General features: G+C 34.9%; 1 protein-coding gene across 5 annotated transcripts in view; it reads left to right on the top strand.

The window, feature by feature from the left end:
* Positions 1-25,126, top strand: part of citb (citron rho-interacting serine/threonine kinase b) — a 63,388-nt gene that overhangs the window by 19,457 nt on the left and 18,805 nt on the right. For all 5 annotated transcript variants that reach the window (XM_026269008.1, XM_026269010.1, XM_026269009.1 and 2 more), the window contains exons 13-20: positions 306-480; positions 2,531-2,728; positions 3,933-3,986; positions 8,013-8,210; positions 11,206-11,399; positions 12,533-12,668; positions 14,286-14,390; positions 14,472-14,612. In XM_026269008.1, the coding sequence (XP_026124793.1) occupies positions 306-480; positions 2,531-2,728; positions 3,933-3,986; positions 8,013-8,210; positions 11,206-11,399; positions 12,533-12,668; positions 14,286-14,390; positions 14,472-14,612 (1,201 nt within the window). The remainder of the gene's footprint in view (positions 1-305; positions 481-2,530; positions 2,729-3,932; positions 3,987-8,012; positions 8,211-11,205; positions 11,400-12,532; positions 12,669-14,285; positions 14,391-14,471; positions 14,613-25,126) is intronic.

Raw genomic sequence — 25,126 nt, 5'->3', positions numbered from 1 at the left:
TTAGTTTCAAGACCGTATTTTCACAGACAATTGCATGCCGTTCATTTGGACATTTGGATATGAAATGTATTTTAACGTAAAGGTCATTAATGTGCCATGACAGCAGGTTTTTTTAGGGTTAAGCACAAAGTTAACGAACGGTGAGCTGGTATATTTGCATTATATACAGAGTTTGTGTTTTCGATGCCGCTGTGATGCACGCTATCTTAACCAGCGTGTTCATTTAGCTCTGCAAGGTTTTAGAAACAGGAATGATTTTGATTCTTTCAAAAAAACTCTTCAAATCTTCAAATGCAATCTTTTAGGAAAGCCCAGGAGGAGATGATCTCTGAACTCAGACAGCAGAAGTTTTATCTGGAATCTCAGGCTGGGAAACTGGAGGCCCAGAATGCAAAGCTGGAGGAACATCTGGAGAAACTGACACAACAAGAGCAGACTAACAAGAGCAGAGTGCTGGAACTGGAGGCCAGACTGAGAGAAGTGAGTGATGACCGAGAAAAATCAGAAGAAATGTGGAAGAAGTGGAAAGCAGGATACATTTTTTTCAAGTTTCTTTAGTGAATAAAAAGATCAAAGGAAGAGCATTTATTTGGAATGTTCTGTAACATGTCTTTAAAGTCACTTTTGATCAATTTAATGCATCCTTGCTGAATATAAGATTTAATTTCTTCTTTAATCAAACTGACCCCAAACTTTTGAACGTGTCTTGTTTTAACTCATTTTAATAACGTCTTTTCAAGTTCATTTAAATTGCCCAGCAGGGCGACAAATACTCCATGTGGTCTCTTAATTAATACGAGCCTGTGATTAATCTGATTATTATGAGCTCTAATCTGCTAAATATGACTGTAAGGCATGAATATATTATATGTTACGAACATTAACATCATGAATATTTGTAGAGCTGCTTTGAAACTGTTTGTGTATTGTAAGATGATGAATACAAAATGTCTTAATGTTTCAGCCCAAAAAATCAACAGAAAGAAAGAAATTAAATTTTACATACACATTGAAGTCTAAAACTTAATATAGCCTATGTACAGTACAGACCAAAGTTTGGAAACATTACTATTTTTAATGTTTTTGAAAGAAGTTTCTTCTGCTCATCAAACCTGCATTTATTTGATCAAAGATACAGAAAAAAATGTAATATTGTGATATATTATTACAATTTAAAATAATTGTTTTTAATTTATTATACTTTAAATTATCATTTATTTCTGTGATGCACATGATCCTTTAGAAATTATTCTAATATGATGATTAATTATCAAAGTTTGAAACAGTTCTGCTGCTTCATATTTTTTCTGAACTTGTGATACTTTTTTAGGATACTTTGATGAATAAAAAGTAAAAAAAAGAAAAAAAAAAGATGCTATGTTTTTAAAATAGAAATATTTTGTAATAACAATATACACTACTGGTCAGTCATTTGGGATCAGTAATTTTTTTTTCTTCTTTTTAAATAAAATCAATACTTTTATTCAGCAAGGATGTGTTAAATGGATAAAAAGTGATAGTAAAGAAAATATATTATCAGAGTTTTTTTTTAAATTTTGAATAAATGCAGTTCTTTTTAACCTTTTATTGATCAAATATATTAGACAGTAGAACTGTTTCCAACACCCATAATAAATCAGAATATTAGATTGATTTCTAAAGGATCATGTGATCGACTGATGTTACATGTGACACTGAAGGCTGGAGGAATGATGCTGAAAATTCAGCTTTGCATCACAGGAATAAATTATTTTTTTAAAGTATATTCAAATAGAAAACTATTATTTTAAGTAGTAATATTATTTCACAATATTACTGTTTTTTCTGTATTTTTGATCAAATAAATGCAGGCTTGATGAGCAGAAGAATCTTCTTTCAAAAACATTAAAAATAGTAATGTTTCCAAACTTTTGGTCTGTACTGTATATATATATATATATGTGTGTGTGTGTGTGTGTGTGTGTGTGTGTGTGTGTTTCCCTTTGTATATACTTTTATATTAGGAGTGGAAAAGTTCTCGATATAAAAAAGTAACTATACGGTTCTCCGCATTAAATCTTAAATCTGACAACGCGTCTCAAATATGTTTTGTTACAAATAACAACATGTAAAACAAACAGGGTTTGGCAAATGTATGTTTCTGATAATAATAGCTGCGTGTTTGTAAGAAACAAATCCATCATTAATTCATGTTAAATTAAAACCGTCACTTCTGGCCAAAATACCATAATCCATCCATAATAACACTGAAGGAGTCTGTCTCGTCTTGTCTAAATCATAATCCACCAAAATATTTGTTTAGAATAAGTCTGTTTTGGCTCGTAAACAGTGCTTCAGATCTGTTTCAGACCAGACAACTTTTTCAATGGAGGAAACAATATTATGGATAGAGTTGCTTGTATTTTAGCAGGAAGCAATGGTTTTAAGTTATTAACGATGGATTGGTTTCTTACAAACACACAGCTTTTGGCTTCACGAGACGTTATTGATGCACCCGGTAACTCGGGTCCTGCTGTGTGCTCCTCCACAGATGGGTCTGGAGCACGAGGAGCAGAAGCTGGAGATCAAGAGGCAGGTGTCGGAGCTCACGCTGTCCCTGCAGGAGAGAGAAGCTCAGATCAGCAGTCTGCAGGCGTCCCGGCGCGCTCTGGAGAACCAGCTACAACAGGCCAAGACCGAGCTGGAGGAGACCACCGCCGAGGCCGAGGAGGAGATCACCGTCCTCCGGGTGAGACCATGATCCAATCCATCTCTTTCCCTCATCACAGTTCAGTCTGGAGACCCATTCTCACTCTTAACCACTGGCATATTAGCATGCATATTACTGACATTCTGCCATTGCATTGCAATAATATTTTAAATAATAATTCAACCGTACCTATATAATCCAGTGTGTGCAATAGCTAGAATAACATGCAAACAAAAAACTGCATCCAAATATCAGAGTTTTCTCCAAATAAGAAAAAATAAATGTGCAGAGTTTCTTTTTTTAGAATTTGAGAGCAAACAAATAACCCTGATTAGGAATGGGACATCATACATTTCAGAAAATATTATTTGCATCTTAATTTTGCAGTGAAAACGTATTAAACAGTAACATATAGGTCCATAACAGGGTGGACAAATCTTATTGAATATTGGCCCATTATTATAAAAAAAAATTAAAAAAAAAAATTTAATTAAATTAAAACCAAAATTTGTGAGTATTCTGAGGGTTGAAAGGCACTTTATGGTGATATTGACCCATTTGATCTATTTGAACCTGAACCTTTTTTAATGATAATGTATGGATAATAAAATAAAACTAAGTTGCTTCAAACCAATAAGTGTTATGTTTACTTGATAAAAATTAATAATAGTTTCACAGCACGAGCAGAAGGTGGACATTTGTGCAATAATATTAAAAGACTTTAACTTGATGAAAAAAGTAGATTGAGTTCAACATTTTTCAGCAAGGTTTTGATCATTTAGAGACCTTTCTATCAAATGCAGTAGGTTTATTTTAAGTAACTTAAGCTAAAGGCAGCTCAGCTGTAGCGTAACTAAGAAGTTTGTATCTTGGCAAGCTAAAGTTTAAAAGTAGTCAGCAGTCGATATAATCCCAATCATTTCTTCTCCTTTATATCGTTCAGTCGTAGTGAATTATCATGTGGCCAATCTCTCAGTGGACCATTGTGTTCCTCTTCTTCCCAGTGCTGTAAACATCTTCCCACGCTCTTCTGCGGTGCTCTGTTTCAATGCATATGACACGGTTTCATCCTCGCACCCCGCAGCTCTCATGCATGACATCAGGCCCATCATCACACTCGAGTTCATTTCACAGCGCCGCTGCTATCTGCTCAAATGCACTTTACTGCAGCACTCTGGCAGAGTGAGCACTTCTTGCAAACAGGGCAATTTTCACTCTCATTTGGTTTCTCTCTTTTTTTAAGGCCCATCGGGATGAGATCCAACGCAAGTTTGATGCCCTGAGAGACAGCTGTGCGGTATGCAAATGAGCTTTTCTGTGTTTTTGACTCATCACTTGTGACCCACACCACACATAGAAAGTGTGGACGGTGCAGTTTCCATAAGCAGCATCTGAGTCAGAACTAAATCCATAAATAAAACCTTCTTTTTTTATATATAAATATATCACCATTTTAGTTTACAATTTATATGAATGACTTATAAAGATTTTTTTAATATTATTGAAAAGTCAAGAATGCAGTAAAAAGAGTAAAATGCTAAATGTTTTTACAATTTAAAATAAGTGTGTTTTATTTAAAAATATATTCAAATGTAATTAATTCCTTATGGTTCAAAACTGAATTTTCAGCATCATTACTCCAGTCTTCAATGTCACATGATCCTTCATAAATCAGTCTCAAAAACATTTATTATTAACAGAAACGGCATTTATGTGAAATATAATTTTTTTGAATAATTAATAAAAATGCTTGCTGATACTTTTGATTCAATTTAATGCATCCTTGCTGAATAAAAATATTAATGTTTTTTTTTTTTTTTTTTAAGTGTAAAGGGTAAAGTGTGTCTTTGGATCAGTGGCTGTATCATTTAAATCAAGCTTTTTTCGAATCATTTAAATAACCTACTTATTTATTTCTTAATTAAAAAGTAGCCCATCAAAATGGCATGTACTCTGACATTTATAAAAGAATTAGAAAAGTATTATTTGAAATAACTTCAGATGAAGAATAGCATGTCACACTGCTGTTACAGTTTAATAAATCATGTCATGCAACCCATTTACCAATATATTGAAAAATATGTATTAATTTTTTTTGCATTCATCGCTTTTAATCCGAAGCAATTTAAATATCCCATTTCAGGTTGTTGTAATACAATCACACACAGATTTTGGTTAGATTTTGGTTTATTTTCAAATGCATCTGTTTTCAAGCATCCTGAATCCAGCAGTCATTGATTTGGGGAACGGTTGCATTCAGAAGTGCTTTGGTTTGTGTTGCCCCTGGAGTGTGTTTCATTATTGTCAAGCTCGGAGCATCTCTGCCCTACTTTCACTGTCCACCCACACTCAAGCTGTTTGAGCATCTCCACCGATGCTGTATTCTCACCCGGCCCCATCTTCTCCACCGCGCTGAGGAGTTATATTACACTTTTCCTTCATCATACTCCTTTGCAATCATAACTGGAGCTCAGATGAACGTATAAACATGGAAATGTGAATTTCATTGTCTTATTGAAATGAAAACATATGGACTTGTTTTTGTGTACGTGGCAAGTCAAGCATAGTTATTGCTATTGCTCACACTTGGGGTTAAGGGCTTGTGTGAGTGCTAGTGATAGTTATTCCCAGCTTTAATTAAAGTGTCTGAAGCCTCGCTGTCAGTCTCGGTGAGTTCTGCTGATGGTGGGACTACAGACTGATAGTTTGCTCTTCGATCTGTCTTTCGTAATCTCTTATAATCCCAGCGCGTGGTGACGGCTTCTTTTCACCAAACACGCTTTGATCTTCTCAGTTTTTTGAGCTGTATTACAATATGTACATTAAGGATTTAAAATAACAGATTGCATTCCTTTTTGCTATTTTATTTGACTAATTTAATGCATATTCAATGCTTGCGCAACACTAAAAACAATGCTGTGGTTGCTAAGATGTTTTTATTTCTTTTTTGTTTCTCTTGATCGTAGATGGCATAAATCTTATTCAGTGAATAAATATGCTCTTAATATTTTTGTCATTTCATCTGAATATCAGAATTTGTGAGATTTAGTCATTTGAAACAGTTTTGAGGTTATTTTTCTTAAAAATAAGAGATACATATATAGAAAATACATCAAATAATTTAATTAATTTGAATATCAAAGGTTTGTGTGTGTGTGTGTGTGTGTGTTTACTAATGTGGGCATATTAATGTTTTATGGATTTATGGAGTGCAAACTACTGTTTTGATTTTTTTATGAAAAGATAAAATCTTATTTATTTATTTATTTATTTTTTAATACTTACTGTTATTTATTGGGTTTTTCATTTTAGACATCCATATATGATAACTGAATTAAATCATTTAAATTGAAATTACAGTGTTGCTGTTATCAAATATTTTTACTTAAATATGAGAAATTAAACTATGTAAAATAATACTAATATATATATATTGAATACGGTTGAATATATATATATAAGTCATGTAATACTTTTTTTTAGTGGAATTCTGATTTATCTTACATTGGTCATTCAATTATTCAAATAAATGTAAAAATAAATGAATAAATAAATAAACATTTTTTTGGTATTTTATTTTAAAGACACTTATAATTTTGTATTATAATAATATAAGATACCATAAGAATAATATTAAAAGTAATGCATAAATTGAAAGTTAGTGTAAGGTGGCTTCTTTGAATAATTATAATTATAAAAATGTCTAAAGATTTAAATGGAATGACTGATAGCTGATTTAGTATTTGACATTAATGAACAGGTAAAAAATATGAATATATAATTTTATACTCATATATTATGACATATATTATAAAAATTATTTATAAATCCTGCCAAAGTTAAATAGGTAAGTTAATAGCTTTTTAAATTAATAATTTGTCAAAAAATAGAATAGGTGATTTAGTAGTTTACATTAATCACACTTACATTTATAATATAATTTAAAAGTATTTAAAGGCATATATACTCTCTATAAAAGTTAGTGAAGAATTTTGTGCAACAAGAATTAAATGAGCAAATTTTTATTTATTTTCGTTTACACATGCATCGTCATCTTCCTGTACACGCTTAACTTACATCTAAATACTTTGCTATTTAAAAGTGCACAATGGCATCTTTTCTCATCCTTCCCTATACTACCTTTCTAAGCTATCAGCTAAATAAAAAATGCCTAGCAACTTGGCATTGTGCAGATCAGAAGGTTGGCAAACAGATGCATTTTTGAATTTAATCGGTGAAAGATGCTAAACAGCTAAACTCTGAGCAAATAAACTAAAGTGTTTCTGGTGAGTGTGTGACAGTAATGACAGTAATAATGAGCGCAGAAACCTCCTCCACACTCTTGACCAACACTGCAGTTTCATACAAACAGATGGAGGCTTTGGAAATGTGTGAAGTTTTAGCCAAATAAGGTTTTCTGATTAAGTTTAGAGTACACTACCGGTAAGTTTTGGAACAGTAAGAAGTCTCTTCTGCTCACCAAGCCTGTATTTATTTGATCCAAAATACAGAAAAATCTGTCTAATACTGAAATATTTTTACTATTTGAAATAACTGATTTCTATTCAAATGTATGTTTAAATGTAATTTATTCCTTTGATTTCAAAGCAACATTTTTAGCCTCATTTCTCCAGTCACATAATCCTTCAGAAATCATTCTAATATTCAGATTTGCTCACAAATAATAATAAATATATAAAAAATAAAATAAATATATATATATATCTGTATATTATTGTATGTTGAAAACAGCTGAGCAGAATTTTTTGAGGTTTCTTTGAAAAATACAAAATTCAGAAGAACAGCATTTATATGAGATAGGAATATCTCAAAACAATAATGTCTTTATCATCACTTTTGATCAATTTAAAGCATCCTTGCTAAATAAAAGAATTAATTTCTATAACCCCCCCCCCAAAAAAAATAAAAAATAAATAGTGTATATTGTTACAAAAGCTTTTTATTTCAGACAAATGCTGATCTTTTGATCCTTCTATTCATCAAAGAATCCTGAAAATTCTTTACTAAACTGTTTTAAATATTGATCATAATAATAATATTGTTTTGTTGAGCATCAAATCAGTATATTAGAATGATTTCTGAAGATCATATGACATGACTGGAGTAATGATGCTGAAAATACAGCTGCACATCACAGAAATAAATTACATTTTACAATACATTAACTGAAAACACTTTTATTTATATATATTTGCATGCTTTTGTTTCTATTGGCCCTGAGCATAATATGACACTGAAAATGCACGTATGCATTTAAAAATGTTACATATGTGTTCCCTAATCTCTGTTGCACCTGTCTCAGGTGATCACGGATCTGGAGGAGCAGCTGACGCAGCTGACGCAGGAAAACGCCGATCTGAACCGACAGAACTTCTATCTGTCCAAACAGCTGGACGAGGCCACGGACGAGAACGAGGAGAGACTGCAGCTCAAGCAGGACGTGGAGCGCATGCGCCGGGAGGTGGCCGACCGAGAGATGCACCTCAACAACCAGAAACAGGTAGAGTCCACACACACACACACACTCCCGTCAGCAGGTGTGTGAGTCACAGACGCACGTGCACGCAGCGGGAAAGAAGTGTGAAGAGCAGGTGAAGAGCAATACTTTAACAGATGCTGTTCTCTCTGAGAGCATGTCTAGCTAAAATGAGTGTAATATCAGAACTGTACACATTAGGAGACTAAAGGGTCATAATGTGAATTTAAGAGCTCGAAACATTCTTTCCAAAATGATCAATTATTGAAATTAAACCACAAAATTTGTTTTATTCGTTTATTTTAGTGTTTCTGGGGTTTAGTTGTAATAATGACCTGTAAATAATAATTTAGAAATAATAATGACTTGTAAACTTTGTTCAGCAATTTTGAGGTCCGTAAGATAAAAAAACTAAAAAAAAAATTAAATAAAGAAAAGAGCAAATATATTCAGCAAAGATGCATTAAATTGACATTTATAATGTTACAAAATATGAAACTATATTTAAAATGTATTTAAAATGTTTTTAAATAAAATGTAGTTTATAAAAAGTTATACTCGTATATTTTTTTATATATCAATGAACATTTTATTTTTTATAAATTTAATGTGAAGAAAGTTAAAATATAAAACTAAAAATAAAATGTATTTAGTTAAACCGAGTTGACCGTAAATACATTTACAGTATAATGATGAAAAACATTTCTATTTCAAGTCAAATCTATTAAATGGTTTAAAAAATATTTAAAATTATAAAAAAGTTATGCTTATCTACTTTATCTTTTTTTATAAACGTTTCTACTTCATAAACATTGTTCCTTGTTATTGTATTTTTAAAAAAAATACAAAATGATGATTGTCCATTCATTATGAAAACAGGAAAAATCATGCAATATTAAATGATTGCTGTTGAAAGTTACATTTCTCAGTTACTTTACATAAAGTTACAACATTATTAGTGTCATAGAAAATTAACATTTTAAAATGGTCACTTATTGGGCCAGAAAATGTTAAAAGATTTTTTTCATCATAAAATCAAAAAATAGCAGTATTTAAAAAAAGCAGTATTTTATAATGACATCATGTGACACTGAAGACTGGAGGAATGATGCTGAAAATTCAGCTTTACATCACTAGAATAAATTACATTTTAAAACATATTACAATAAAAACACTAACATGAAATAGTAATAATATTTCACAATTTTACTGTTTATACTGTATTTCTGACCAAATAAGTCTTAGCGAGTAGAAGAGAATTCTTTCGAAAACATTAACAAATATTAGCAACTGTCATATACTGTATATGGTGGTTTATTCCTCTGCTGGCTGAAAATCCGTTTGTAATGCATTATATTTGGAGTTCAGTTTCTGTAAAAGGTGTTTTTAACGTGCATTTATATGATATAGTGTTGTATGTTTTCTTAATTTCTCGTGATATGACTGTTTTAGGGTTTGGAAAGTGATGACACAACACATGAAGAAGCGAATCACAGCTGTGCTCCTCAGAGCCAAAACAAAGCTGTTTAATAAAATGCTTGTGGGTTATATTGTTTTTGCAAGATGATGCCGCAATGAGCTGTGTGTGTGTGTGTGTGTGTGTGTGTGAGAGAGGTGATGCAGGCGCGTGGGACGTGTGTGTAGGTGTGCAGTCCTCGCTGTTGTATAACAGAAGCGGATGGTAATCATAGACGCTGGTAGGAGGCAGAAATGTGTCATATTCTCCCCTCTGCCCTGCCAGCGTTGGACTTCACAGGGGCAAGAGCACGCCCGGCTATATTTGGAGACTCTCTCTCTCCTTCTGTGTCTTTCTGAAATGTGCTAATATCCAGTCGTGCCGCTGAGATGCACTTCCGAGCACATCTGCCTGATTCTGAGGATCAATTCTGCACCTGCTAATGAAAGTCAAAATGAAAAAAACCTGCAGCTTCCTTTCCACATCTATCAGCATAATTTCAGCATTGTATCCTGCAGTTCCTGCAGCAGATGTATTGAATAAGTTATCAGTGATCGGTTTCTTTTTATCGAGGTTTCTGCCATCATAGAGATATGGAAATATCTGGCCATTTTAAAATGGTGATTTTCAGACCTGGAAAAGTCTTTAAAAAGGACTTTGAGTTATAAGAATTTAACTCATAAAACTGTATAAAACTTATTTAAAAATTATTTAAAACTTAAAAAATCATAGAAACTTTTATGATGGCAGTAAATGTGAATAAAATAATGATTTTATTTTAAATTAAAATGAAATAAAATTATTTTAAATTAAAATGTAAATAAATAAAGTATTATTTAAATAAAATATTCAAATTAAATGTATTTAATTTATAAAAACATATGTTTATCTACATTTCCAGACCTGGAAAAATCTGTATTAAAATCTACATTAAAATCTTTTTTTTATTTTTTTTATGGACATTTCTCTCACGAAAACATGTAAATAAAATGTAATTTAAAATTGTAATTGAATTTAAATGTATTACAATTATTAACAATTTATTTCAATACAACTCATTTAGATTATACATTGCATGGCTTGGAAAAGTTTTGTAAATTAATAAAATCTTTCTTATAAAATGAAAACCTCTGTAATGAAAATAAATAAATATAATTAATTTAATTAAATTAATGTATTTAAAATACATTAAATAAAAAATAATTATCTTTAATTATAATTTAAAGCATGAAATACTTAAACATTTATTCAAAGTTAGATAATAAAATCCTAAAAAAAATTAAACTTCTCTAATAAAAAACTTGTGCAAATAAAATAAAACAAAAATATATTTATTAAAATTTAACTAGTAAAAAAAATAGTAAAATGTAATACTTATCTACTAATCTCTAAACATTTGATCTGCTAGACAGTGTTATTTGTGAATGTATTCTTTCTAAAACAACAAAATAATAATACAAAATTATGAAAAAGTCAGAAAAAAAAGAAATGATTGCTTGAATAAGATTCTCATGAGTGTATTTGTGTGCTACGAAAGTGTGATACATGTGCTTGTGTGTGTAGAACATGGAGACGCTGAAGACCACATGTACGATGCTGGAGGAGCAGGTGCTGGAGCTGGAGACGCTGAACGACGAGCTGCTGGAGAAGGAGAGACAGTGGGAGAACTGGAGATCTGCCCTGGAGGAGGAGAAGAACCAGGCGGAGCGCCGAGCCAGAGACACACAGAGACAACTGGACAACGAGAAGCAGAACAGGTACACACACACACACACACTGGACAGTGTCCGAGTCATGACACACACTCCTGCACTATGAGATAACAGTTCAGTTTAGTGGGTTCATCACAGTCAAGTCACCTTTATTTTATAGTGCTTATATTATACAGATATAGCAAACTAAACAAGAAAATAGTGATTCGATGATGCTGTAAATCAGCTTTAAAAATACAATAGTAAATAAAGCACTCTAACCTTATGCAATGAAAACCGATATATTAAGATTTATTCATTTAGAAATGTATTGAACACACACACACACATATATAATATAATATAATATAATATAATATAATATAATATAATATAATATAATATAATATAATATAATATAATATAATATAATATAATTTGCGATTTTGATATAAAAATTATGATTTTCAGGCCTTAATTTATTTCTGTATTTATTAATGCAAAATTAAATTGAATATATAAATGCATATATTTAATGCATATAACTAAATTACTTTATTACTTATGTTTAGGATATAAAAATGCTGGCTATGCATATAGCCCTACTCCAGAAAAATGTTTCAATCGCATACTGATGGACTACATCATTTGGATAGTCAAAAAAAAAAATATATAATAATAAAATTAAATAAATAGATACATAAAATCATTTGGTGGATTTATGATTACGTCAAAGGACTTTACACAATAAAAACTGCAAACTTAGATATCATAATAATAATGATAATTAATTAATATATATTGATATCAGACATGATAAAAATTTTGACATTAATGCAAATATAAATGAATGAATGCAAATCGATATACATTATTAAAGGCATAAAATTCTAGATTTGTATATAGCCTCCAAAAACAAAAAGCTGTTGATTTTATCCGTGCACAAAAAACAACTAGAATGTGTTCAAAGTTTGTCAATACAGTTTCTTTTTTAATATCCACGGGGCCAGAAGTGCCCATAGTTATATAAGAGTTACATAACAAACGTTCAGTGTAGAGATGAGATAGAAACACTGAGTAAGAGACACACTGTGCCACTTCAACACTTCATTTTCTTCTATAACTCTCTCTCGCTCTCTCTCTCTCTCTCTCTCTCTCTCTCTCTCTCTCCCTCTCTCCCTCTCTTTCCCTCTCTCCAGACTCCGTGCAGAGCAGCGTAATTCTGAGTCTCGTCAGAGCGTTGAACTGGCGGTCAAAGAGCACAAAGCTGAAATCCTGGTCCTGCAACAGGCCCTGAAAGACCAGAACCTCAAAGCTGAAGGTCTTTCTGATACGGTAAGTGACGTGACGTGACATTCAGCCAAGTATGGTGACCCATACCCAGAATTCGTGCTCTGCATTTAACCCATCCGATGTGCACACACACAGAGCAGTGAACACACACACATACTGTGAACACACACCCGGAGCAGTGGGCAGCCATTTATGCTGCGGCGCCGGGGAGCAGTTGGGGGTTCGATCCCTTGCTCAAGGGCTCCTTAGTTGTGGTATTGCCGGCCCAAGACTCGAACCCATAACCCTAGGGTTAGGAGTCAAACTCTCTAACCACTAGGCCACAACTTCCCCATAATATAATATAAATAGACTTCCCCCCTGTGGACAAGAACAACAGCATTATTTCTTCTGTATCAGGCTCAGAAATGAACTTTTCCATTAAGGGCCGGTATTTACCCTCTTGAATTTGGCCCCTAAAAATTAACACATGGCCCTACACCAACCCTACACCTAACCCTAACCCTCACAGGAAACTTTGTGCATTTTTACTTTCTCAAAAAAACTCATTCTGTATGATTTATAAGCGTTTTGAAAAATGGGGACATGGGTTAAGTCACCCTCTCCTTGTAATCAAGTGTCATATACCCATGTCATTATACAGAGTTGATATGTCAAAAAAACAAGAGCACACACACACACACACACACAAATAAAACAAAATAACATGGACATGATATGAAATGGGTAAATGGTCCTGAAAAAAGTCCTGGTATTGTGCCTAAACTCTAATGTCATTTTTAGAGGTATCAACCTCAAATTTGCAAGACATCTTGTTTAGATTTATGGCTTTGATTTTCTTAATGTTTTGGAAATATAATATGCATTTGAGATTCTGCCAAGTGTCTCATTTAAAAGAGACCAAACTTAAGACTGTGCTCCAAAGCATTCAAGATTTATGTTTAGGCTGAACATTTCATTTTCATGTCTATGTCGTAATAAATTGATCATAACTATATATTAATATTAATAAATATAATTTAGTACTATAAAATAACTAGAAAATATCAAATATTAAAGAAAATTATAATATTAATAATATAATATAAATAGAATTAAAATATAACATGCATTTCACTGAAAAAAAATAAAAATAAAATCAGTGATTTTTCTTTGCCACACAAGCAGAAGCAGAGGGTTAAATTTAACCATTTACTTGAATGAATCTGAATTCACCAATAACAAAAAAACTGATTAAAGTTGTATTTAAATATAAAAATACAAAATCTTATTGCTGATATAATAATTATAAATGTATAATAATAATAAATAAATAATAATTATATTGTCAGGACATATACAATAATAAATATGAACTGAATTAATATTTAACAAATTATTATTATAGACGAATTAAATATTTATTAAAAAAAAATGTGTTTGGAGAAATGTCAGATTCTGGTGTATTCTCTTCACAAATAAACAAGTTGTTCCATGACGTTAGTCTAGCACTTATTATGGCAGATTATAATCACTAAAACAAGGCGAAATTAAACTCTTACATTGTATCTGAGGTTTGTTGTTCATGCCCCATTTGTTGTCCTTTTATCTTGAATTTGTGGGGCATTTTTGCAACAAGCCTCCATTAATTTCCCACCATGCTCCCACCATCTTCATCAGCTGAGTGATCTGGAGAAGAAACATGCCATGCTGGAGATGAACGCGCGCAGCCTGCAGCAGAAGCTGGAGACGGAGCGAGAGCTCAAACAGAGGCTCATGGACGAGGTGCTTCACTTTACTAGCACTCAAAACATGCATGTGTGCAATCGTGCATCCTTCCCATAACCAGTGTCCTTTTTCTCTCAGCAAGCAAAACTGCAGCAGCAGCTGGACATGCAGAAGAGCCACATCTTCAGACTGACTCAAGGACTTCAGGACGCGCTGGACCAGACGGACCTTCTGAAGACCGAGCGGACAGACCTGGAGTACCAGCTGGAAAACATACAGGTGAACCCATGTTTACTGCACAAGAGTAGCTTTGGGTGATTAGAATGGCAGTAAACCATGCTACTCTCACAAGGCATGCAGTATGCATGCTGTTTATATAGTGTCCCCAGATCAGCTACTGTAGTTGCCAAAATGTAAAAAGTTTGCAAGCATAACAGTTCCACGGTGCAGTGCGCTCTATTTGAACTTTAATTTCGAGAGTGATGAATTGCACAGTAATAGAATTCTTTCCTCTTTCAATAATTGATTGTATTTACAAAATATATTTTTATGCAAAATTGGTTAAAAAAAAAAAGCTATTTATTTTTGAGATTATAACCATACTCACAGAATTAAACATGCAACATAGCGAGGTGACAGCATTGCAGCATAACACCCACTGCATGCTATTAAAAAAAAAACACTATTTGCTGCACTGTTTCTATTAATTTAATTTAATTCAGTTTTAGTTATTTTAGTACTTCAACTTATACTAAATGAATGTCACACTGGCACCTTCCTATGATATTTTTATTCAGTTAATGTTCATTTTATTTCAAGTAATCAAAAATATCATTATAATTAATAGTATTAAGATTTAAGAATTTAAGAAACTAACCAACTCCCAAATTGACTCAAATGACTCGCGAAATCGCTACGAATTTCCGAACTGATTCAAATGATTTGCGATCCCCAAACTGACTCAAATGATTGGCGAACCCGCTTTGAACTCCCGAATTGACTGAAATGATTCGCGAACCCGCTACAAACTCCCGAACTGATTCAAATCATTTGCGATCCCCAAACTGACTAAAATGATTTGCGAACCCGCTACGAACTCCCGAACTGACTCAAATGACTCGCGAACCCGCTCCGAACTCTCGAACTGATATAAATGATCCGCGAAACCGCAACGAACTCCCGAACTGATATAAATGATCCGCGAAACCACAACGAACTCCCGAAATGACTCAAATGACTCGCGAACCCGCTACGAACTCTCGAACTGATTCAAAATGATTTGCAAACCCGCTATGAACTCCCGAACTGATTAAAATGATTCGCGATCCCGTAACTGACTCAAATGATTAGCGAACCCGCTTTGCACTCCCGAACTGACTCAAATGATTCACAAACCCGCTGCGAACTCGCGAATTGATTCAAATGATTTGCGATTCCAAAACTAACTCCCCAAATGACTCAAATGATTTGCAAACCCGCTCTGACCTCCTGTACTGACAAAAATGATTCACATTCCGAAGTTCCCATCCAAATCAAATGACACCGCCAGTGCTAATATTGCCCTAGTTCACTAATTTCATAAAATTTACTGATTTTACGTCGAAACATCCACGAACATAACCAGGTGAGCAGATCATTCTCTCACTATTTGCTTGCTCTAGTCTTTATCCACTCATCATCATCATCATCCACCAATCAGAACACACGAGAACTCTTTGACCACAGCTGCTGTGCTTCAAAAGCTCTTGCAGCTCAATACTGGGGCTGCGTCCGAAATCGCATACTGCGTACTGGGTACTACATTTGAATTTGAACATAGGACTCGACCATTAGAAAAGTATACGTTCTATATAGTATGAATGTGAGTATAGTATGAATTAGAGCTGAAGATCTTTAAACCCGTCGCGGTAAAATCCTACGCGGATTCGGGCTGGGCTCGGGCCGGGATCGGGCTTGCGCTCCGGTTTGCGAGGTAAACGAGCGGTCATGTGATGTGTTTCGTTAGCGCGAGAAAGATGCGAAAATGAATGCTGAGTAAGTGTAACGGAGGCTTGCCTCTGGTGATTACGTTTTGGTTGCACCAGCAGCCTTTATCTTAATTTCTTTATTGCCAAATACCCATCTTAATTAAAAATGTATCTTAATTTAACGTTTTTATTGGTGCATTATCTATTTATAGGTTAAATGAGCCTGTGAATGCTGAGAGTGCTGAGATGTTACAATGTCACAGAGGACTTATTTTATTTCTTTATTCAAACTTCCAAGTGGTCTAGTCTACGTTAGTTATGAATAAATTATGTTAAAACATGTATAAATGACTCATTATTGACAAAAGCAAAAGAGTTGTGTGCGCACATTTAAATATTGCCGGGCTGCGGGTTCGGGCTTTAAAAAAGCTGTCAATCAAAATGTACTTGGCTAATTTTTATGGAACGATTACAGCTCTAGTATGAATGCAATTTGGATGTACTACATCCGCCAAGTTAACATTGTCACGTGACATACGTCGTCACAACAGCGCGTAAATTTAAAGAGCCCAATCTACTGAGCAAACATCTGTGATGTTTTTCGTTATTCTTACCGCTTTCATCTGCGTTTTTACGTTGTTTGAATTCAAGTCGTTAACAATTCAAAGCAGGCGTCGGTCAGTTGTTTGCAGATCACGCCTTCTTGACAGCTTGTAAATCCCTTACTAAATATAAATTTAGCTTTTAATTTTCTACCTCAGAATAACAGCAGCTACATCTGTGAACAGGATGACAGCCTGATTTTATGTAAGGATATAAAGTAATTTATTGTAATAAATGAATACAAATAAAATTACACAAAAGGAACATAAATCAATTAATAAACTTGAATGAATGCTTAGACAAATATACACACACACACACACACACACACACACATACACATAAATACACACAAATACATTATAGAAATATACACAGAAACAAACACACATATACACATAAATACACAAAAAAACCCCGACCTGCGCATCACTAGGCTGTATGTGCGGGCACAAGTGATACTGTGGCCGCCGGTCCATGACTGAAAGAAAAAGATGACGCTCATTAAAGCTCACTGGCTGAGTTTTCTCCTCTGAAAGAAAAGGTTGCACAACTGACAGAAATTCAGAATAAGTTACAATATCTGAGATATTGCTGCTAAATTTTATTAGCTTACTTGAATGCCATTGCTTAAATTGATATTATTTATCTTTTGACATTTAATCTTCAAAAGATAAGTTCAGAAACATTGTTTAATATAATCGCCGTTCATATTTTTTATTCAAAGTTCAGAATCAAGATACATTTATTACTCTTATGTTTTTTATGATAACTGAGATAATGCTGCTAAATGTCTTTTTTCTTTACCTTGAATGTCATTGCTCTATTTTATTTTTTATATTTTGATATTTGATATTTTGTTAATTTTGTTTATCTGCTGTTCATATGTTGATTTATTAGTGTGTTATATGATTAGAATGTTGTCCCGGTTTTAAAATAAAGCACATCAATGATATTTGAGAATGTATTTTCCCTTTACAGGAAAAGTATTGAAAAAGTATCGAAAAATCGCAATTCTTGCCGAGGTATCGGTATCGAAACAATAATTTTGGTATCGTGACAACACTACACACAAATACATTATAGAAATATACACAGAAACACACGCACATATACACACATCCCAATATATACATAAATACATACATAATAGATACATTAGACAATACACACACACACACATATATATATATATATATATATATATATGTGTGTGTGTGTGTGTGTGTGTGTGTGTGTGTGTGAACCGCATCATACAGGCTGCATGACATTATGCACAGAATGAGCAGATCTTGTCTTTCATGGGGATTTTGAGGAGGCTGATTGCCTTCTCCACCACAGATGACAGGCAGTGGAAGCAGATTTTCTTCTGGTAACTGGAACAATAGATGGCTGAACCTCCAGCAAGTGAAGCCCAATGTTATTTCAACAGGAAGCAGTTTCATTCTGTTCAGCTGTAGGTCACCAGCAGGATATCTTTGTTGAGTATCCCGGGTCAGTGTATGATGCCAGGGTGCTGAAGAACACTGGAGGCCTGTATCCACCTGCAGGAAAACACATCCTGGGAGATGGTGGGTATCATTGTTTGAGAGCACACATCTGCCTTGTTACATACAGAGAGCCTGAACAGAATCCTGCACAGCTTTGATTCAACACCAGTGATGCTCGTGCACAGAACATTGTTGAGAGAGCCTTCAGGATGATGAAGACAAGCTGTGCTCCATCTTCTTCTTCTTCAAGACCCTGGAAGTGAGTCCTGCCTTTCTGCCAGATGTTGTTGCATGCTGTGCAGTGCTCCAAAACCTCCGTCTTCTGAATGGAAACACTGTGATCCAGAAGTTGTGGAAGATCATGACGATGATACACTGGAACCCCAAAACACAGAAGCCAGCACAGGAGAGCATGTGTGGGACAAGAGCACAATCACCTGTAGGACAGTTGAACAGGTTAAGACTAAGCAAATCAGCTCATGTTCTCATATTGCTATTGCGAACCCGCTTTGAACTCCCGAACTGATTCAAATGATTCGCGATCCCGCTCCGAACTCCCGAATTGATTCAAATGATTTGCGATCCCCGAACTGACTCAAATGATTCGCGAACCCGCTACGAACTCCCGATTTGATTCAAATGATTCGCGAACCCGCTACGAACTCCCGAACTGATTCAAATGATTCGCGAACCCGCTACGAACTCGCGAACTGATTCAAATGATTTGCGATCACCAAACTGACTCAAATGATTCGCGAACCCGCTACGAACTCACGAAGTGACTCAAATGATTCGCGAACCCGCTACGAACTCCCGAACTGATTCAAATGATTTGCAATCCCCAAACTGACTCAAATGATTCGCGAACCCGCTACGAACTCCCGAAAAGACTCAAATGATTCGCGATGCCCAAACTGACACTCCATAGGTAATTTTAAGACCGTCAAGATATACATATATTAGTTATTTAAGAAATATACATATAAATACTATAAATTACATAAATATGTATAAAAACACATGTAAATATTTAAATTTAAACGTGTGTGTATTTATATATACACATAAGAACCATTGATCTTATGTACAAGTATGTCCAGTAGGTGTCCCTCTTTCTTGATTGTTCACAATAATAGGTAGGAACCTTCCTTCAGGTAACAGGTGTTGCTGGAGGGAAGGTGTACACACAGTTTTTGACCGCTACGCTAGGTTTGTTTGTCATGCTAGGCAAGTCATTGTAAAGGATTTACTGACTGTTCTTTGGATTCTTGCCTATATGGAAAAGAAGACCAGTAACGGTAAAATAAATCAACTACAATGAGCAATTTTAACATCTTGTGTGGACATGCGTGACCATTACAAACACCATCCAGCATCCCTCAGCAGCTAGACTTGGCCGCTTACATTGTCAAAAACTTGTTTATTGACATAAAAGGAACTGTGTTTAGCCTATACGTGACTTTGGGGCTTCATAATTGGCTGAAGGGAATTAAGTATTATTGGAAGAGCTTCGCTTTGACTTTACCAACGACCAAGGTCAGCTGCAATCGCGACGAGAGGACATCGCGCGTCTCTCCTACTGGGTGACGGACCATTCATTAGCACAATGAAAGATATCGGAGCTGTTCTATAAACGTCAGCAGAGGAGCTGTGTTTAAACAATGGCGTCCAACGTGAACAGGTATGTTTAGTAGTAGCGCTACTTAATGTTGAATGGCCATTTAACTTTGTGTGCACACATCATGGGACATAAATCCAATTCATTGGTCGTCAAAGAAAATAATTTTGCGAACTAGTTTCAAATAGTTTTGATCGTGTTTTTTGACTCTCTGTGTATTATGGAGACATTTGAAAGTGAGCACAGATCTATGGAAATGCCACAGTTGAGTGCTTTAAATGACTTTGTTGTTCAAATTGACAAAGAAAAACGTGTTGTCAAATTAACTCCTAAGCATTTGCTGCAAAGGTTGAAAAATTACAGAGTGATAGATCTATTTTAATTAAAGCTACTAATTTAAGAAAAATAAAATGCAAGGTCTGATGCAACAAACAAATGTAAAAGATGTACGAAGTGCTTTTGATGAACTTTTAAATTTGTGTGATGAAGCAAAAGGTATTCATGATTCTTTGAGTATGTTAACTGAAAGTGAGAAGGAAAAACATGACAATAATCTATTATGTATAATATATAATAATGATTTTATTGCTGAAGTCAAAATGTGGGCATCATGTGCTGAGAATAAAGTTAGGCCTATGTAAGGGACACGGGTCAATTTAGCTCAAAGGGAATCATTTTAAGATTTTAAATTGAATTTGAACAGAATCACTGTTTCACAGCTGATCACTGCGATTCACTGAACGAGCCGTTTAACATCAAATCTGCGCTGGATATTAATATCCAAAGTATAGTGAAACACTATCAATTAGCACAGTAACAAGATCGGCAATTTAAGACATTAACTTGTAAGCACAAAACACAAGATACTTCTCTTTTCAATATGAATAAGGGTCTATTAGATAAATCTAAGACATATAAACTAATCTAACACATAAACACATGAACTCACACATTCACACAAGTTGCAGGAAGATCGAAAGTTAGGGAAAGATGAGTTTAACAGAATAGAAATGTGGAATCCCAAGTTTACAGCAATACGTTAAATTGCATAGACATGAACAACCATCAATCACTTAATTAACCCTCGCATGGATTTCTTCAATGAGGATAAAAGCAGAGCTAAACACTAAAAGCAGGCATGACTAGTAGCAGAAGCAAAGCCAACAACTAAAAGCAAGACTTTATGGTCTCCTGAGTATTTAAACTGGCCTGTTGGCCACACCTCAAATGTTGTCTTGACCAATCAGATATTGTCTTTGCTCGGGGGTATCATAAATCATATGTTATCTTATCAAGAATGTGGTCCGAATTTTCCCGCTCTGGCAGGGTCTAATTTTGGACATGATTCCTATAACAAGAATATGATACATTTGACAAATAACTGATGGTCAGGACTATTTCAAGCAAGCAGATTCGATTACATAGATACCGTAAAACTTCAAATAATAGCCGAGTCCCAAATAGACGCCTGTCTCTTTTAAACGCCTGGTGTGACGAGAGGTTTGGGTAAATAAAGGCCGGTCTCAAATAGAGGCCTGGTCTGTTTCAAGCGTGGGAAAAGCTGGATACGGAGCGGCTGAAAAATTCCTTTAAGGTATGCTTGCGCGCGCGTGTGTGTGCGCGCGAGGGAGAAAGAGGAGATAATATATTTCATTGACTTAAGGATGTTATCCTTAGGTATGTGGCCTGACAGTAGCTTCTGATGGAAGTGAGGATCACCATTGTTTCAAAGAGGGAGAGCCGTGCGCAACTGTGCGAGAGCTGTTAGTGCAAGCAAGGCAGAGTTAGCGGAGGCTGGAGAGGGAGAAGTGGAGGAGAGAGCGATGTGGAGGAGGAATTCGCCAATGAACTTGTAATTGAGGATCGCGGGGATGATGATAGTGATGAATAGAGTAATTTTCTATCACATGATTGCAGTTGTTTTACAGGGTAGCCATCATTCTTTCTTGTTGATATGTTTCGGGCAACAAGTTCATATGCTCAATGGATTTTAGCGGTAACTTCTATTGTTCTGCCCATTGCTGTCACATCGTTTCGTTTTTTATATATTTTTTTATGCTGCCAATAGCCAAAGACATTTCTTACATTAAATGATTTGTTAAACACATTAAAATGAATTATAAATAAAACGTAGTATAATGTGGTAACCTCCTGCTGTCATGCTTGAACATCTCAACACTAAATTAAAGGCCTGTCTCTTATAGACGCCGGTCTCAAATACAAGCCGGTGCAGTTCGGCGGTTTGGGTAAATAGAAGCCCGGGCTATTATTTGAAGTTTTACGGTACTAGACATGAATATATATCCTTAAGCTGTCCCATAGTTATTAAAAGACATACACAATAAGTGATTATAACATGATAGTCAAATGTGTGGGTTACATATAAATTAATATGGAGTGAAGCGATGGACTGATATTCATTTATAAGTCTTTTTGAGTTCATTTTGGTCCATATATATGTACAAAAGATAGTTTCTTTGCCATTCTCTTGACAAAGATTTCTGTGGAGACCAGAGGTTCAAAGCGCAATTGTCAATAATTGTTCTAGTAGTGTTAATGTTGAAAGCTGTTCTGTGAAAGCGTTGGTTGGTTATCTTGCTTGGGACTTGTAGCACAGAATGTTTTATGACTTCCTGTTGCGTTACTGAGGAATTTGGCTCGTGTTTCAACCACAGCCCTGATCGACTCTTTAATTTGTCTGGTTCGAGTCATTTCTGCTACACCTACTTTAAATGAGGTCATGCATGACAAGGTTGATGATCCACGTGATGGTATTTCAAATGTTGGTACTAAACTCTCAAGTAAAGCGAGTACATGCAGTAGTGTTTCTTCTGCAAGAGTTATAGCTGAGGCAAATAAGGTTGCACTGCTTGCTCGTATGACAACATTAAAGGAAAAACACGCTTTGGAGGAGCAAGCGCAGAAGATAAAGAGGAAAAAGGAGCAACTGGAGTTGAACGCAATGCTAACAGAATCTACTGCTAAACTTTCAGTTTTACAGGCCTCTGAATGTCACAGTGTTTCTAAAGCCTCTTATCATATGCATCCCCAATTGGAAAAGGAAGGGGAGAAAGCTTCCTCAATTATGTTGAATCCAGTGGCAGAGGGGTTTGTATCTGCTGTGTGTAGTAAAATGGAAAAACAAGTATCAGTAGTGGATCCTCCTTTGGCATCTTCTGTGTCATATCAGGACATTCGTCAGCAGACATGGCAGGAATGTACAGACTTAGAAAGACAGAGTTCCCAGTATATACTAGGAAAAACATCAGTTCAGTCTCATGGACATCTTGCATCTGATGTGATTTCTCAGCCACAAATCGAGAGTTAGGGTGGTGACATTGTCACCATAATGCAAAGACAAAATGAAATAAGAGCAGCTCTTGTCCAACACCAACGCTGCACATCTTTACCAGCAAGAGACATTCCCTTGTTTGATGGAGATCTTCTTCATTAGGTTTCATTTATAAGAGCATTTGAAAAGGGAGTGGAGGAGAAGGCAAGTCATAGTGATTCCTTGTATTATCTGGAACAGTTTACTAGGGGGCAGACTAGGGAGCTGGTCCGCAGTTGTCTTCACATGATCCCTAACTCTGGCTATGCTAAGGCAAAACAGTTATTGGAGGAACATTTAGGAAATAAGTATAAGATCACCTCTGCTTACTTAGAAAGAGCCTTGTCTTAGCCCTCAATAAAGGGGGAGGATGTTAATGCTTTGCAGTCTTATGCTCTCTTTCTGCGTGGTTGTTGCAATGGCACTGAGGAGCTGGAGTACCTTCAGGAGTTAGACATGCCAAGCAATATGAAAGTCATTATATCTATATTGCCTTTCAATCTCAGAGAACGGTGGAGAGTTGTTGCACATAACATTCTGGAAAGTACTGAATACAGAGCTTTGTTCAAAGATCTTGTTCAGTTCGTTGAAAGACCGGTTAGTATCCTAATGGATCCTTTGTTTGGTGATATTAGAGACTTGCCAACTAGCATGAGGCCTGTTAATCAGTCAAAGCCACGTTCAGAAGGCAGAGTTAAAGGAAACATATTTGCCACTAACAACATTGCACCTTTGGAATCTGGGGAAACTACTAAGAATATGAGAAGGGAATTGCCATTATGTTTGTGTTGTGCTAAGCATCATGTTTTGGAGTACTGTCCACAATTTAAAAGCAGGAAGCCTAGGGAAAAGATGGAATTTCTAAAGGAGAAGGAGCTTTGCTTTGGTTGCTTAAGTGCTGGGCACATGAGTCGTACATACTTTCAGGTTTGGAAGTATCTGCTATTTTTTGTAGCATCTTCTATCAGCTTCCACAAACACTCACACAGAAACAAATGCCTGTAAGTTCTGATAACATGGTATCTAAAACAGATTTGTCCGAGTGGCCTTACTTGGCAAATGTTAAAGTTCCACGTATAATGGCTAACGTTGAGTTGTTGATTGGAAACAATGCTTCCACGATGATGGAGCCTTGGGAAGTTATAAATAGCCATGGGGATGGCCCTTATGCTATAAGACCGTTCTGCAGTGGTTAACAGGATTTCTGTGTGTAGACTGGAGATGTTGCTTAAACAGTTCAACCATGACCATCAATGAGCGAGGTGTAGAAGAGCAAGGATTGTCAAGAGAGAATATTAGACTTTTGGAGATTGCTGAGAGTTTGGTCAAGCTTGAGGACAATCATTATACCTTGAAATTGCCATTTAAAAGGGAAAATGTGTATATTCCTAACAACTTCTCTTTGCCAAAACAGTGGATACTTGGATTGAAGAGGAGATTTCAGAGAGATTAGCAGTTTTATGAGGAGTATGTAGCATTTGTCAGAGAAATGATTAACAAAGGATTAGAGCCCGACCGATATGGATTTTTGGGGGCCGATGCCGATATTAACTCGAAAAGAGCCGATTTATAAGCCGATATTTTGATTTTGAAAATAAACTGGATATTAGACCCATTTACTATTAACTGCACTTACACAACATTCAATAGCAAAATATCTGCCTGTTCTATGTATGTGGGCTGTATAAACCATTTTCCAGAAGGGATTTATGTTTAAAAAAAAAAAAAGCCTTAGATTACAGTCTCAATGACTAAACAATTGCACATCAAAAGTATATATTTTT

Source organism: Carassius auratus, chromosome 8 (assembly GCF_003368295.1).
Source record: "Carassius auratus strain Wakin chromosome 8, ASM336829v1, whole genome shotgun sequence".
NCBI classification, from domain to species: domain Eukaryota; kingdom Metazoa; phylum Chordata; class Actinopteri; order Cypriniformes; family Cyprinidae; genus Carassius; species Carassius auratus.
The sequence above is the reverse complement of the archived record's forward strand: the minus strand, read 5'-3'. Positions and strand labels throughout refer to the sequence as shown.